Genomic DNA, 12496 nt, shown 5'->3' with positions numbered 1-12496 from the left:
TGCCGGGTGAGCTGGCCAGATAAATTGGCGGTCCACCACCCACTCTTGAGTGACACTCGCTAGAAAAACGGCCAATAATCAAAGTCAACTCATTCTTTTCCTACTTTTAAATAAGAGGTAATATTATTTTTTTTTTTTTCTAAAGGTAATTGAGTTTTCCAGGACGCTCGATAATTTTTATAGCAAATTCCTCTAGAGCGACCATAGAAATGATTACAGAGAAGGGCAAGAGGTGTACACGGATCGGGTAATATCCCGATGAAAATGGGTTTCGCGGGAGGGGGCACTTCCATCGCGAAATACTCGAGGAGTTGGGTACGCAAAACGAGCAAATGTGTGTGTTCTCCCCTTTAATCTTCATTTTCTCGTCGTCTTATTCAACTATAAAAAATTACTGGCTCCGGTTGGGCGAGCGGGCATCACGTAATTTTACCAGTGTTTGGGGAGCAACTGACGCGGCCGCAGTGCGTGGGTAGGGAGCCTTTATTTTTCGCCTCTCATTTTACGGTGCGGGGTGACAGACACTATATTCCCGGGGCACGAGTTGTTGCCGTTGCAACAACAACAAGCAAAAGTGGAAAGGGAGGAAAAAAGCAGACGTTATAGGGATAAAAGACTCAAGAAATCAAACAGAGCAATGAAAGTAAGTGTATTTATACGTGGCCCTACTCGTATCGGAGAGTATTGGATAGTTTTCCTTTTTTCGGGGCGTAGCGATCGATGGTGATGTCGGAGACTCCGGCTATTGAATTACATTTAATAACGAGAAGCATCCGAGCCCGTCTCCCGCGTGCAACGATTGTCCATTCAGTGTCGCAGAATCCGTCTTGACTTCATCCGCGAAACTATCGATTAAAGGAAACGTGAGAAACGGACCTGTCAACTTGTCGCTGTCGAAATGGGCAGGAAAGTGAACGAGTGCGGCCTTTCGTGACAACAGGAATCGACCTAACGGTATCGATATACGTGTCTGTCAATACGATGAAAAACGAACCGGCCAGCTCCATGGGCTATCGCCAAAAATTGCCAAGAGATTTCAACAAAACAAGAATAATAATCAATTCTCCTGTCGTACACAAATTGCGACCTGTACTACTATATCATTCTTCCCTGCTGTTTTTACTGACTGATATGCCCGTCGTCAAGGAAGATATCGAGATCGTGAGAGAAACAAGAGACAAGATTCCCAAAATAAAGTCAGAAGAGCGGAGGAGAAAAAGAAAAGGAAAAATCGCGTCCACGGAAATGGTTTCGGTACCATCTCTCCGGAAACAAACTCACGGACTTGCTCCTATGAACAAAAAAAAAAAAAATGCAGCATATCAACCTCGCAAGAAAAGAAAGAAAGAAACAAAAAAAAAAAACAATGGATGAAGAAAACGAATTGTTTATGTTTCCACGTTCCGCCCAAGTTTTTTTTTTTTGCATTGTCAAGTTGATTGGACGTAGAGATCAGTTTAGAAAGGCGCATTTTGTGAAACGAGATTTCTCCCATGTATTATGTGCGCTTCGTTCGTCGACTTATTAATTCGTGCGGGAAAGGTTGGGTTGAACGAACAATGCACCACAACGATGAAACCCAGATAAATGCAATGACGACGTAGCTGGATTCAACAAAGCAAAGCGGAAGGGGAAAATATTGGAAAAGCTTAAAATTCAAACGTTTCGTTCTCTCTCTCTCTCCCTATCGTCGAAACTGTGTATCGATGTCATGGAAGTGCTTATAAATCAATTGAAAAAAGGAGCAAATTAAGAGTTAGATGGGGAAAACCTAGTCTGGTTAATCGTTTTTATTAATCTTGTTTATTCTATTTTTCTCTCTTTTCTAACCACAGGTTCTGGATCTCAACGACATACTTCTATACTCAAGTACCGGGGCCAAACCGCGGCCGAATCAAAGCATAATTACGCGCCGTTTGCTCTTTCAAAGGCACGCGTCCAAGTTTTTTGTCGAGTTGGAATCCTTGACGACGGTTGCGCCTGCACATTGCACAGCCTAACTTTCACACACACAAGGTACGGTATTAGGTAATTCATTCCTCCTTGTAGGACATTTTTTTTTGTGTGTGTGTGTGTATGAACGAATTCCGTCATCTCGTCAAAAGATCAGCCGATATGTCGGATGTGATATGGCCATCTAATGAAATTAAATCGTATGCAGTGAACTCGGCAGACTTGTCATTCAATTCTCTCTGATCCTGCGGGGCTCTGGCATGGATCACAGCCGCTGTTCAGACTGGTTGCCCCCGAAGACCCGCCTTTTCGATTTAGCTTTCTTATTCACTAACTCACCACCAGTCTCAAAGGCAAAGTCTGTTAAGTAGAGCTTGTAATTTGCCGAGGACGATAACGGTCCGTGTCCGTACCAATCATGCCTACTTTTCCCCACCCTTCTAACCCTCACAATGGATGTGCCACTCACATCCTTTTTGTCATGCAGACAGCCACACACACTACTAGGCCTAATTAGCGTCGATGCGTTACGTCAATCGAGCGCCATTATCCAATACCGCTAAGGCATAAACCGTCACTTTATTTTTTCTTTTTCAGTTTTATCTTTTGTCATTGAAGGTTAACATCTAGAAACCCGACGAGAAGAACTTGGATGCGAAGCGTTTAGAGAACAAAGGAAAATAAACAAAGATACACAGTAAACAGTGAAGATATTGCATCTCTGAAAATCGGTACGTAAAAGAAGGTAGTATATTTGTGCACGTTTCACTGATCTTTGCATTTTTTGCAGCGTTTCATCTTGCGATCTGTCAGTGTTGCTACGTTCAACCCGCATCGCTTTATCGATTGAAGGCATTTATCAAAAAAAAAAAAAAAAAATTTAAGGAAAATTGCTCTCTCCTTTGTCGCCGTCCATTTTTACCATGATAAAGGCACTGAGATTGGATTTGTGTGAGTATATTATATTTTTTTATTTATTTATTTTTTCCTGCTTGCTAATGCTTTTTGCTGATTTATTTATTTATTTATTTTTTGTTGTATTTGTTTGTTTGTTTTTGGTTGCTGGATGCTTCAAGTCGACATCCATTTAGTCCCGTGGAAGTCATTTACCGTGGATGGGGCGAATGGAGGATCGCGCAGGCGGAGTATGTCGGTCTTTTTCCCTCATTCACCCGGCGCTCCTACTACCGTCTACCTCGGCTACATTGAAAAAGCTACCGGCGACGCTTGAAAGACGGCAGTGCTGGCTGTGGAGCGCTCTCCTTCTGACGCTTTCACGTTATCCCCCAACTTCTAAACCAACTAGTTCGGCGAGTACCTGTTGTCCGGCGCCCGCTCAACGGCTCCTTGAGCAGGGACTGACTGCCCAAGTAACGTTTTTGCTTGACCCTGGGTCGATAGAGACGAAGGAGATCAAACGAAACGTCCAGTCAGAAAGGAAGAAAAAAAGGTAAGAAACTTCGTGCTATTTTCTAAATCTGGTCTTACAATTGTGTTAAGGAAATCTTTAGAAAAGCTGTAAAAGAATTAGGGACTGAAGTTTTTGCTCGTGTATTTTTAAAGAGATTTAAAGCGTGAGGCAATTATATTCATTGAAAGTCCCATCCCTGCAAATCCCTGTAGGCTTAGAAATCGTTATGCAATTATGCGCGATATGATCCAAGAATTGATGGATGTGTGAAACTGAGATTCATCTGTCTTTCTTGAAAGCCCATGAAATGTGGTTGCGAAGCAGAGGTCACGTTGGCTTTAAAAAAAGACGGGGGAGGAGTTAAATGTTTCCCTTTTTTTTTTTGCGCACATGTTCGTGGCTTTTTTCTTAATGGTGATTAACGATGTGAGTGCAGTGCTTCGTATACTGGCACTACTTAACGCTATTCGGGTGCAGGTTTTTATTAGATATTTTCACTCCGTGTGCGCGGGTAATGGATGGCAGGGCGAGACGTAAGGAGCTAAGAGTTAAGCAACCTTTTATTTTTTTGTAGACGCTTTTTTTCCAGCGGAATTCCCGTTTATCACGACGAGCATCAGCGTTTAATTGGCAAACTTCAGAACGACTGCCACAATTTCTTGCGACTTGACAAACTTCTTGAGGGTTTACATTTTGAATACTCGTGGTTCGGCTTTTTTTTTCCTTTTCAAACTTGACTTTCTCATTAAATCGATCAACTCGCTCAGCTGTGGGCCTCGTTAGTGGACGGGTACGCGTTTTTTGATGTAGGATTCCGTCGTGTTGCGAATAAGACGAAATGCGAAAACCTCTCAGCTCTTCTCCAATCAACGTAGTGAACGATGAAGAACAGAGTTTCACCATTGCAACTTAAGAGGTTGACGGACGAAGGACCAGGGGGGGGGGGATTCATTGTGTCGAATCCACGGTCGGAAGCCAATCCGCTCAGAATAGAAAATGGGGAAACGAAATTTGGATAGACCTATCAATTAAGTCTGCTTCTTTTATCGCTTGGTTTATTTTATAAAAGAAAAAGAGATAGGAAGCTGGCAACCAATCAGATATCGATCTCCTCCCCTCTTTTTTTCCCCCTTCTTCCAGAGGAGAATCCCCGATGATTCATAGAAGCAAAATGCATTCACTATCTTGTTATTTTTTTTTGTTACATTTGAAAGCAAAAAAGAAAATAGAGGACTAGCTCATCATCGATTCATGTTCCGTTTCCATCACCGCCAAACTCAAAAAAAAAGGGATTCCCTATACTCTCAGGGAGGAAGTTCGAGAGGATAGCGTATTACTCGGGGTATCCCTTAGAGCGGTTTCATCTTGTCCGACCCGTCGTCCAATCAAACAACCGGATGTTACCTCTTTTTTTTGTGTGTGTGTGTATCTCCTTTTCTTTTCGTCTCTGTGCTCGCACACCATAGAAATGAATGCAACGATCGTGCGTAGGGGGGCCAGTTTTCATATCTGTGTCGGCATTTGATCGATCGATGACACGACGTCCTTGTCTGGTGGCGAGATTGTTGACCATATATTTTTGTTTTTTTCGTTTGCGTGACACGGGTGTTAACGTGGCCTATACGTCTCTGTTGCTATTGATCAGTTATCACCATCCGTCTTTAAGAATCAGGAAACGATGCTATCCCGTTTAACTCGCGTCGCACAGTATCCTTTCAGTAATCATATTTTATTTGTATCTATTTATTTAATTTATTTTTGTCTTTTTGTGTGGGTGTTTTCTCTTTTTCTCTGCTTCGACGAAGCAGCCATGACGAAAGCATTGAAGTGCGGCTACCTACTGAGATACAAACGTAAGTAATCACGAATGCCATTTATCTTTCAGTAGATTGCGTGTGGATGTATTTTGTTTTCCCCTTTCATCTTTCCATCCTCTTTTTGTGTGTGTGTGTGTGTGTGTTTACATCTTTTAATTCGATCATCTCACACACTGACTATTGCTGATTGGGAACGTGTCATTGCCAGCAGCTTCAATGACTTGCAGGAAAATCGAACCCGCTTTTCTTATGCTCGGGGAGGAACCTCATAAAGAAAACGGGGCACATTTGCTGCTCGAGCAGTTATTCAATAGCTAACCGTTATCCCGCAGTTATAAATAGGCTTATTTCCCGAATCTAAAATGGCGGGTGTGTGAATATTCGACAAGGTTAGGGGAAAACTGATTGAAGTTATCGACTGGAGCTTGCAAATGTTGGTAACGCCATTATACGGCGATGGTAGGGAAAATGTCGGCAAATTATAACTCGTCGGTTTAGAGTCGCGCGGGGGAAGGAACTCACCAAGGGGGATCGTCTTGAGCGTCGCTTGAGTGGACGATTCACTGATGCATCCTTGTCTGATGTTGCCAACAAATTTGGCTATTTATTTCAGTTCGATCAATGCGCGCAGTCCAGATGCACCACCACCGGGGAGGCCAAGATAACGGCGAGCATAACTCGTCTTTACGTATTAAGTCTGCCGAATAAGAGAGGAGAAAAGAAGAAGAAGAAAAAAAAAACTAAAGAGAGTGGAAGAGGAGAAGCAGAATCGATTTAACGCGATGCCTTTTGATCATCTGTTCCGCTTCAACTGGCCTTCTCTCGTGAGATTTACTACGGAACGGGGGTGGGGGGTCCGCTAACATGCGTCGTGGGAGCGAGCGAGCGATTGAAATTTATGTTCCGTCTTCAATATTTTTCATATTTATTGAATTTTCGCGGTGTAGGCTAATATTGTATTTTTATATTCTTCCCGGATTGATTTTTTTACGGCCTCCCCCCGCCGTATAGGTCGGCTATTCAGCCGTTACTGGCGAGAGGAGTTTATCGTCCTCTACGAGGATTCGTCGATGGCCTGGTTCAAGGACAAGTCACGCTCCGACCCGGAGGTAATTTTGTTTGTTTCCTTTATTATTACTATCATCATCATTTTTTTAAGGTTTGGATTGGCAATTGATTACGTTGGCAATGTTCATGTACGTATTACGTGTTTCCTCTCTTTTTTTTTTTTTTTTTTTGTTATAGGGAGCCTTGATGCTGAAAGAAGCTCCCGAGCTGATGGCCATGGGCGAATACACGCTCCGCATCCCGCATCCTCGGCCGAGCAGTCTACCACAAGGCTGCACCGTACGGCAGGTCATGGCTTTCGGCACGCCCAACCGGCAAAAAGTCCATTGGTTCGTCGCCAAGTCCGAGGATGAGATCAAGTAATCCTTCTTCTTCTTCTTCTTCTCTTTTTCTGTCCGGCTATTTCTTGATTGGGATATTCCTATGAACTTTGATAGCACTTAGTTTTCCAGGGGAAAAATCACACGTACAAAAGCAAGAAGCTTTCCAGGGTTTCAAAAAAGAAAGCAATCTGTATTCTTTTATTTATTTTTGTATTATGTGGGGAGGAAGCCGGAACTGCTTAGCTTTTTACAATATGCGAATGAATAATGGAATGCATTTTCCTGGAGTAGCGCCCAATCAAAATGTGTTTCCATCCATCTCTTGCAATGTCGACGCCTTTTTGATTTATTATTATTCTTATTATTTTCATGGGAAAATCGAGTTGTGCGAAGTTGTTCGGGCTTCGCTATTCTAAAGCGCCACTTGAACACCCCTTTTTTTCCCTCAACCTTAGCTCCCGAATGTGTCTTGATTGATTCTATTCTCCTTCTTCATATATTTCTTTTCTTTTTCATAAAAAGAAAAAATGTCGTTTTCTTTTTATCTCTTTATTCCACGCTAGCGATTGGATGACTGCCATCAGCAATACCGTAAGTTGGCCATCGTTTCACGGCTTTTTGCATGACTTAATCACTTCCCCAAATCTTGTTTGATTGAATCAACCGTCAATCGCCTAACGACGTGAAATAATTGGAGGCTGAAAACTTTTCAGCGGTAAAAAAAAAAATAGACTCGGTTCTTAATAGTAAGAAATATTTATTGAATAAAAAAAAGAATGGCGGTATTGTGCACGAACGTGAAGCGGAAATTTCGATCACTTTCCTGATTGAATCCAGTCCCAAGAGTTATGTACTGCTACCTGAACAAAAAAGAAAATGGAGGTGGGGGGTATTTCTTATCGATTGCTACTAACAGCCCAGGTCGTGAGATAAAGAGGGCAGAAAAGAATGATTGTTTTATTTCCCACTTTTGCTTCTCCTTTCGTTTCTGTTTTCATTCCCTTCTCCTTGTTGACTTCGAAAACAGCGCCAGACCCGCACTTTGAACTAGAGTTCGCGATATGGCCGTCTCAGTGAGCTATATAGGGTTCCGGTAACGATCAAAAGCGTGTGGACACGGAAGGCGGGCATGGCAACAACTGGGCAAAAAAGATGTATTCTTCTTTTCGTTTTGATATTTTTCTTTTCTCTACTTTTTTTTTGGGGGGGGGGGGAGGGGGGGAAGCTGACGGTAAGCGAGTTGGGAATGTGGCGGTCGATACGTAAGCCCCATCAGAAAAAAAGTCTCTAAGATGAAGTCCTTCCATCAGCAAGGCTTCTAGTGGTGAGAGGCACATCCTGAGAGACACGATGAGAGCTGGACAATCCGGGCCAATCCATCGTTTTGGCCGTCCAGCCCAGACTGCCTTCCGTCTAATCAGGAGACATCTATCATGAAGTGTTCTTCCACCTCTCACACGAGTGAGAGAGAGTGCGCATTTTTTCATGATTTTTCTCGTCTCCTTTGACTTGCAAGTCTATAGACATTCATCAGCGATCGATGAAAACGGCGAAAAGCTGTGCGTGATGACAAAAACAGAAAGTGTGCTGTGTCGAAAAGTTACCAACTTTGATTCATCCCGTGTCTATCGCCGCACTTCAAAAAGGAAGAAAGGAATTCATTTTGCAGACGTTCGTTTTCGATCCAATGCACTTGTGTCGTCTTTTGTTTTGTTCCGAGAAATATCCTGTCGAATCGGCAAAATGGTGACAATAGTATTGTCAACATTTCTTCCCTTTCTTTTTTTTTTTTTTTCCTTTCCTTTTCAAACGATCGAATTTCAATGAATAATTTTGAATTTTTAGAACTCTATAGACATAGTTTATAATACATAATGTATTGATAGGGTCCGCGCGCATATATTTTGCCTTTCCGGTCATGGCTTTACGGGAGCCATCGAGTCAATCATTTCGATAAAGAAGTTCTATAGGATAATAGGAGAAAGAGATGGGTTGTATCACCAGACGCCGAAGCCAAAAAGAGGAAATGGAAAATGAGACCGTTTCATATTTATCAAGCGTGTGATCGGATCAATAGACCCAGCCCACGAAACGAGCTTCCGCTTTTCTTTCCTTCACCATTTTTTTATTATTATGATTTTTGCCTTTTCTGAGTTGCACTCTCCCTCCTATTTAATTCCCTACAGCATATCTTTGATAACCAATATGCGCGATTCCTGGCTAACCATCTCGATGTCTCTCCGTATTTCTTGTGCAGTTCTCTCGTGAAATATTGATCTAAACACAGACAGGTCCGCTAAATAGAGGAAACTGCGCGTCATAAAAGGCGAAACTGGGAATTAGCATATATAGGCGATGCGTGTCTTATGTACGACGATTTTTGGTTGAATCACCTCAATCCGGCGAGAGTGGCTAGGGGGAAAAAAATCAGCATTTTACACCGTCAGCATTATTCACTGCGCAGTTTGATCATTGATATTCATGAAAGTGAAAGAATAATAATAACAGTGCCATTTTCCTTTTCAGTTGCCGATCCCGCCCGGCCTGTCTGTTTATGGTGAGCCAGTAGAGGAAATAACGTCCAACATCTACGAGAGTATCGATCTGCAGCGTGAGTACATCAATCCTTATGTCTGTCTCTCCCTGTGTGGGTTCGTCTGTATACAAGTAGATATGGGTTTGTTATACACAGCCCGCACGTGGAAGGAAAGGGGGGGGGGGTTTAATTGGGCATGGCTGGTTTCCAAGACGCAAACATCTACGAGTCAATTCTTTTTGTTCGTCTTGCGGTCTACGACCATGCAAGATGTAATCGAAGACGAACGACGCAACATGATGACGCTCACAAGCAGCCAATGCAGCACTCTGAGCATCGATTTGCACCGAATTTCTGCTAAAGGCAGGCTGAGATGTAATTAAATTTTGCGCCAGACGCTAGTTAACTCGCGAGCATTTTTAATGGGGAGTATCGTGTTTTATATTGAGCCCTAGGTTTCTGTGGTGCTCTCTTTTTAGTGTCGTCGGTGTTGGTAGTGACTCGATTCCAAATGATGGCAACTCGCAATGAAAACTTTTTTTTTTTCTTTACTTATGCTGTTCCGGTATTACACGGAGACCTTCGTGACTGGGCCGGCAGAGTTCGTCAACAGCTTTTCATCTTTGTGGTGGTGGGCAGGGGGGAGAAGAGGAGGGTTAGTGTACAGTTGTTTCCGGTTGGCCGAAACAAACATTCGTTGATATATGGCACAGTCATAGCACTGGATAGCTAGACGAGCGCACTAACGTGTCCGCGTGTGTCGCCCAACTTTTTTCTTTTATTGTCTTTGTTTGACGAGTTAATATTTGTCGTGAATGTCTCGTGAACGCAGCAGTTGCAGCCGTTAAGGCCATAGAAAAACAGCAGCACCTACAACAGCAGGATCAAGTTGACGTGATTGGCAGTCATCAACCGTGTTGTTTGTGCGCCGCTTCCGGCCATGGATGCGGAGTTGTGGCGTCAACAACAACGGGACCCGTCGTTCCCGCCATCACGGCCGCTACGGCGGCAATTAAAAAAAAGGATACGAGCGTCAACTCTTCGCTGGGCGAAATAGCCACGGGAATGATGCTGGCTACAGGATTCGCCCATTGGGGTTGGGGTTACGGCCTTGGCTGGAACAAGCCCGAAAAGTCCATCATCGGTGAGTTTTCCTCTTTTTTTTGGCTTGCTACCATTTTCTTTTTTCTTTTTTTCATCCAATCTCTTTCGCATGTCTTCCATTATTGTTAAACATGTCTTGTCAAGGGCAGGGAAAAAAGGAGAGGAAATTCTTTTTGAATTTATTTTTTTTTGTTTATTTTTTCCCGAGAAAGGTTTAGAAATCCTTGTCTTGATCCCTTGGATTTTTTGGGAACGAAGAATGTTCTGAATTCTTATCGAGTTTGAATGTTTGCTTGCCTTCGAGAGGTAAAAAAAAAAAAAAAAAGAAAAGAAAAAGGGAAGATTCCTTTCTTTTTATTTCTAAACGTCCCACATGTTATACAAAGAGTTTGAAAAAGGTTGATCTCCGGAAACTCGCAAAGCCCCCACTTTTGCACACACACACACACACACGCCACACTTTGACGAGACACTAATGAGATTTTTTTCTATCGTCACGTCTCATCACTTACTGTTTACTTTTTCTGTTCTCGCCTCTTGCTCGTGACTGTCTCTTCATTTCATCTCTTTTCTTGCTCGATGCCTTCGTCTTATTATCAGGTGGTTATTTGGAAAACATGGCTTACGATGATGGATACTACGGACGGGATTCAATGGATACACGCCAGATGGGCAGCGGATGTTCCCAACAACATCACTACGATCCAGACTATGACGATTGTCAGGATAATGATTTCGACATGGACTTTGGTGGAGATTTCGGCTTTTGAATCTTCTATTGACATCCGAGATGGTCGATGTGTACGTTCGGCGTCGCAGTGAACAACTCGGATCGATTGATGTTGTACATCAGCCAATCTATTCCATTTAAAAAAAATAGCAACAACAAATTCATTTTTGGTATTTCTCTTTATACATTCATCATAATCTCTTTTTTCCCCGCTCTGTCTTGGCATTGATTGAAGAATAATCTTCAAATCTCCCACAGTCGTATGCAACTGTTGTTTGCATCTATTTATTTAGATGAGATATTTTTAGCTTTTTTTTTAAAGGCGATATGTGTGTCACATGGTGATGAGTCATGTTTGTTTTTTTCTTCGATTCGTCTTTCCCGATAGGAACCATCCAAAATTTTCCAAAAATAATTGTGTTACCTTTTAATTAGAAAAAAAAGAGGGAAAGGTAATATTGAAAATCGACATGTTCTTTTTTCTCACCTTGTCGATTGACACCCATTTTCACGGCGTGTGTAGGCGTGTGTGCAGAACTTAATAACTTATAATTCCGTTATTGTGCCATGTGTGTATTTCCATTCAGTGTGTCTCTCTCCGCCCCTCGTAAAAACAAACTTGCCCGGCAGTAGCAAACAGAACGGCACGGCTCCAGAATAGCTCACATCTTACGTGTTTTCCGTTCTATTATTTCTTCAATTCATAGAGCTCATCGTTGTTACTGAATGTGTGCTGTACGGCCATGATTTGTTATTCACAATGGGAAAAAAACAAAAACAAAAAGAACACACACACAAAAAAACAAATTTTTTTATGAACAGGAAAGGAATTGACAGAAAAATATAGTACCTAACAAATTGATTGAATTTAATGAAACTGCTTTCAAATTATCACAGATCACCGTAATCGTAATCATCGTGAGTGCAGCTGCTCGTAATCAATGTTGGCAACGTTCGCCGAAATGTTTCTATCCGCGTGTCCGATGTTTGTGACCGAAGAGATGGCTGTTGACGATCGTAACCTCGTTGTCTTGGTGACAGAAAATTGGCACCGTATCCAACACCTCCCATCCCTCATGGCTGGTGTGAGCTACGCGTGTTATGAAAGGGGTGATGTCAACCCACGGATTACTTTGGTTACATTTTGAATGCATTACCTGATGTGTTCGAGCGAATTACTGCAGCCCACGTTGCCAACCCGGCGGTCCTGAATTACCTAACTATTAGCATAGTTCTCGTAATGCTGAACGGAATTGATTGCGGATGATTGGATGCACAGTAAATGACAGACACGGCAGGTAGGAAGACATTTTTATTCAAACGGATGTCATTTCTCAAAGCGACGTTTTCTTCTCCCTGTTTTCTTTCAACTTTGTAGTGAAATAGTCAATTAGAGTAGTACTGCCCTCTTTGCCGTACGGTGGATGATGGATTGGCTAGGTGGTTCAACCGCTACGAGAGCAACTGTAACTACAGGATTGATATTGATCAAACGACGATCGATGACGAAAGGGCCAACTACCCAGACTTTGCACAAAACTTCCCTGACAGTGT

At 42.5% G+C, this 12496-nt stretch overlaps 1 protein-coding gene across 3 annotated transcripts; it reads left to right on the top strand.

The window, feature by feature from the left end:
• Nucleotides 1-3025: 3025 nt before the first annotated feature.
• Nucleotides 3026-11607, top strand: LOC130701054 (uncharacterized). 3 transcript variants are annotated; one of them, XM_059497380.1, is made up of 8 exons: nucleotides 3026-3403; nucleotides 5173-5217; nucleotides 6193-6290; nucleotides 6427-6608; nucleotides 7136-7163; nucleotides 9099-9183; nucleotides 9950-10252; nucleotides 10813-11607. In XM_059497380.1, the coding sequence occupies exons 2-8, from the start codon at nucleotides 5175-5177 to the stop codon at nucleotides 10980-10982; spliced, it is 909 nt and encodes a 302-aa protein (XP_059353363.1). In that variant the 5' UTR covers nucleotides 3026-3403; nucleotides 5173-5174; the 3' UTR covers nucleotides 10983-11607. The 3 variants fall into 3 exon arrangements, with proteins under 3 accessions (XP_059353363.1, XP_057378988.1, XP_057378987.1); XM_057523005.2 differs by having other exon boundaries at nucleotides 9944-10252; XM_057523004.2 differs by having other exon boundaries at nucleotides 9941-10252.
• The last annotated feature ends 889 nt before the right edge of the window (nucleotides 11608-12496 follow it).

Source organism: Daphnia carinata, chromosome 10 (genome assembly GCF_022539665.2).
Source record: "Daphnia carinata strain CSIRO-1 chromosome 10, CSIRO_AGI_Dcar_HiC_V3, whole genome shotgun sequence".
In the NCBI taxonomy this organism is placed as follows: Eukaryota; Metazoa; Arthropoda; class Branchiopoda; order Diplostraca; family Daphniidae; genus Daphnia; species Daphnia carinata.
Note: the sequence above shows the minus strand (reverse complement) of the source record. Positions and strands in the feature narration are given on the sequence as shown.

Excerpts from the sequence above, each read along its gene's own strand:
- LOC130701054 (XM_057523004.2), top strand. The coding sequence starts at position 5,175 with ATGACGAAAGCATTGAAGTGCGGCTACCTACTGAGATACAAAC. Across the intron at positions 5,218-6,192 it reads CTACCTACTGAGATACAAAC|GTCGGCTATTCAGCCGTTAC; the intron begins GTAAGTAATCAC and ends CCCGCCGTATAG. Across the intron at positions 6,291-6,426 it reads AGTCACGCTCCGACCCGGAG|GGAGCCTTGATGCTGAAAGA; the intron begins GTAATTTTGTTT and ends TTTTTGTTATAG.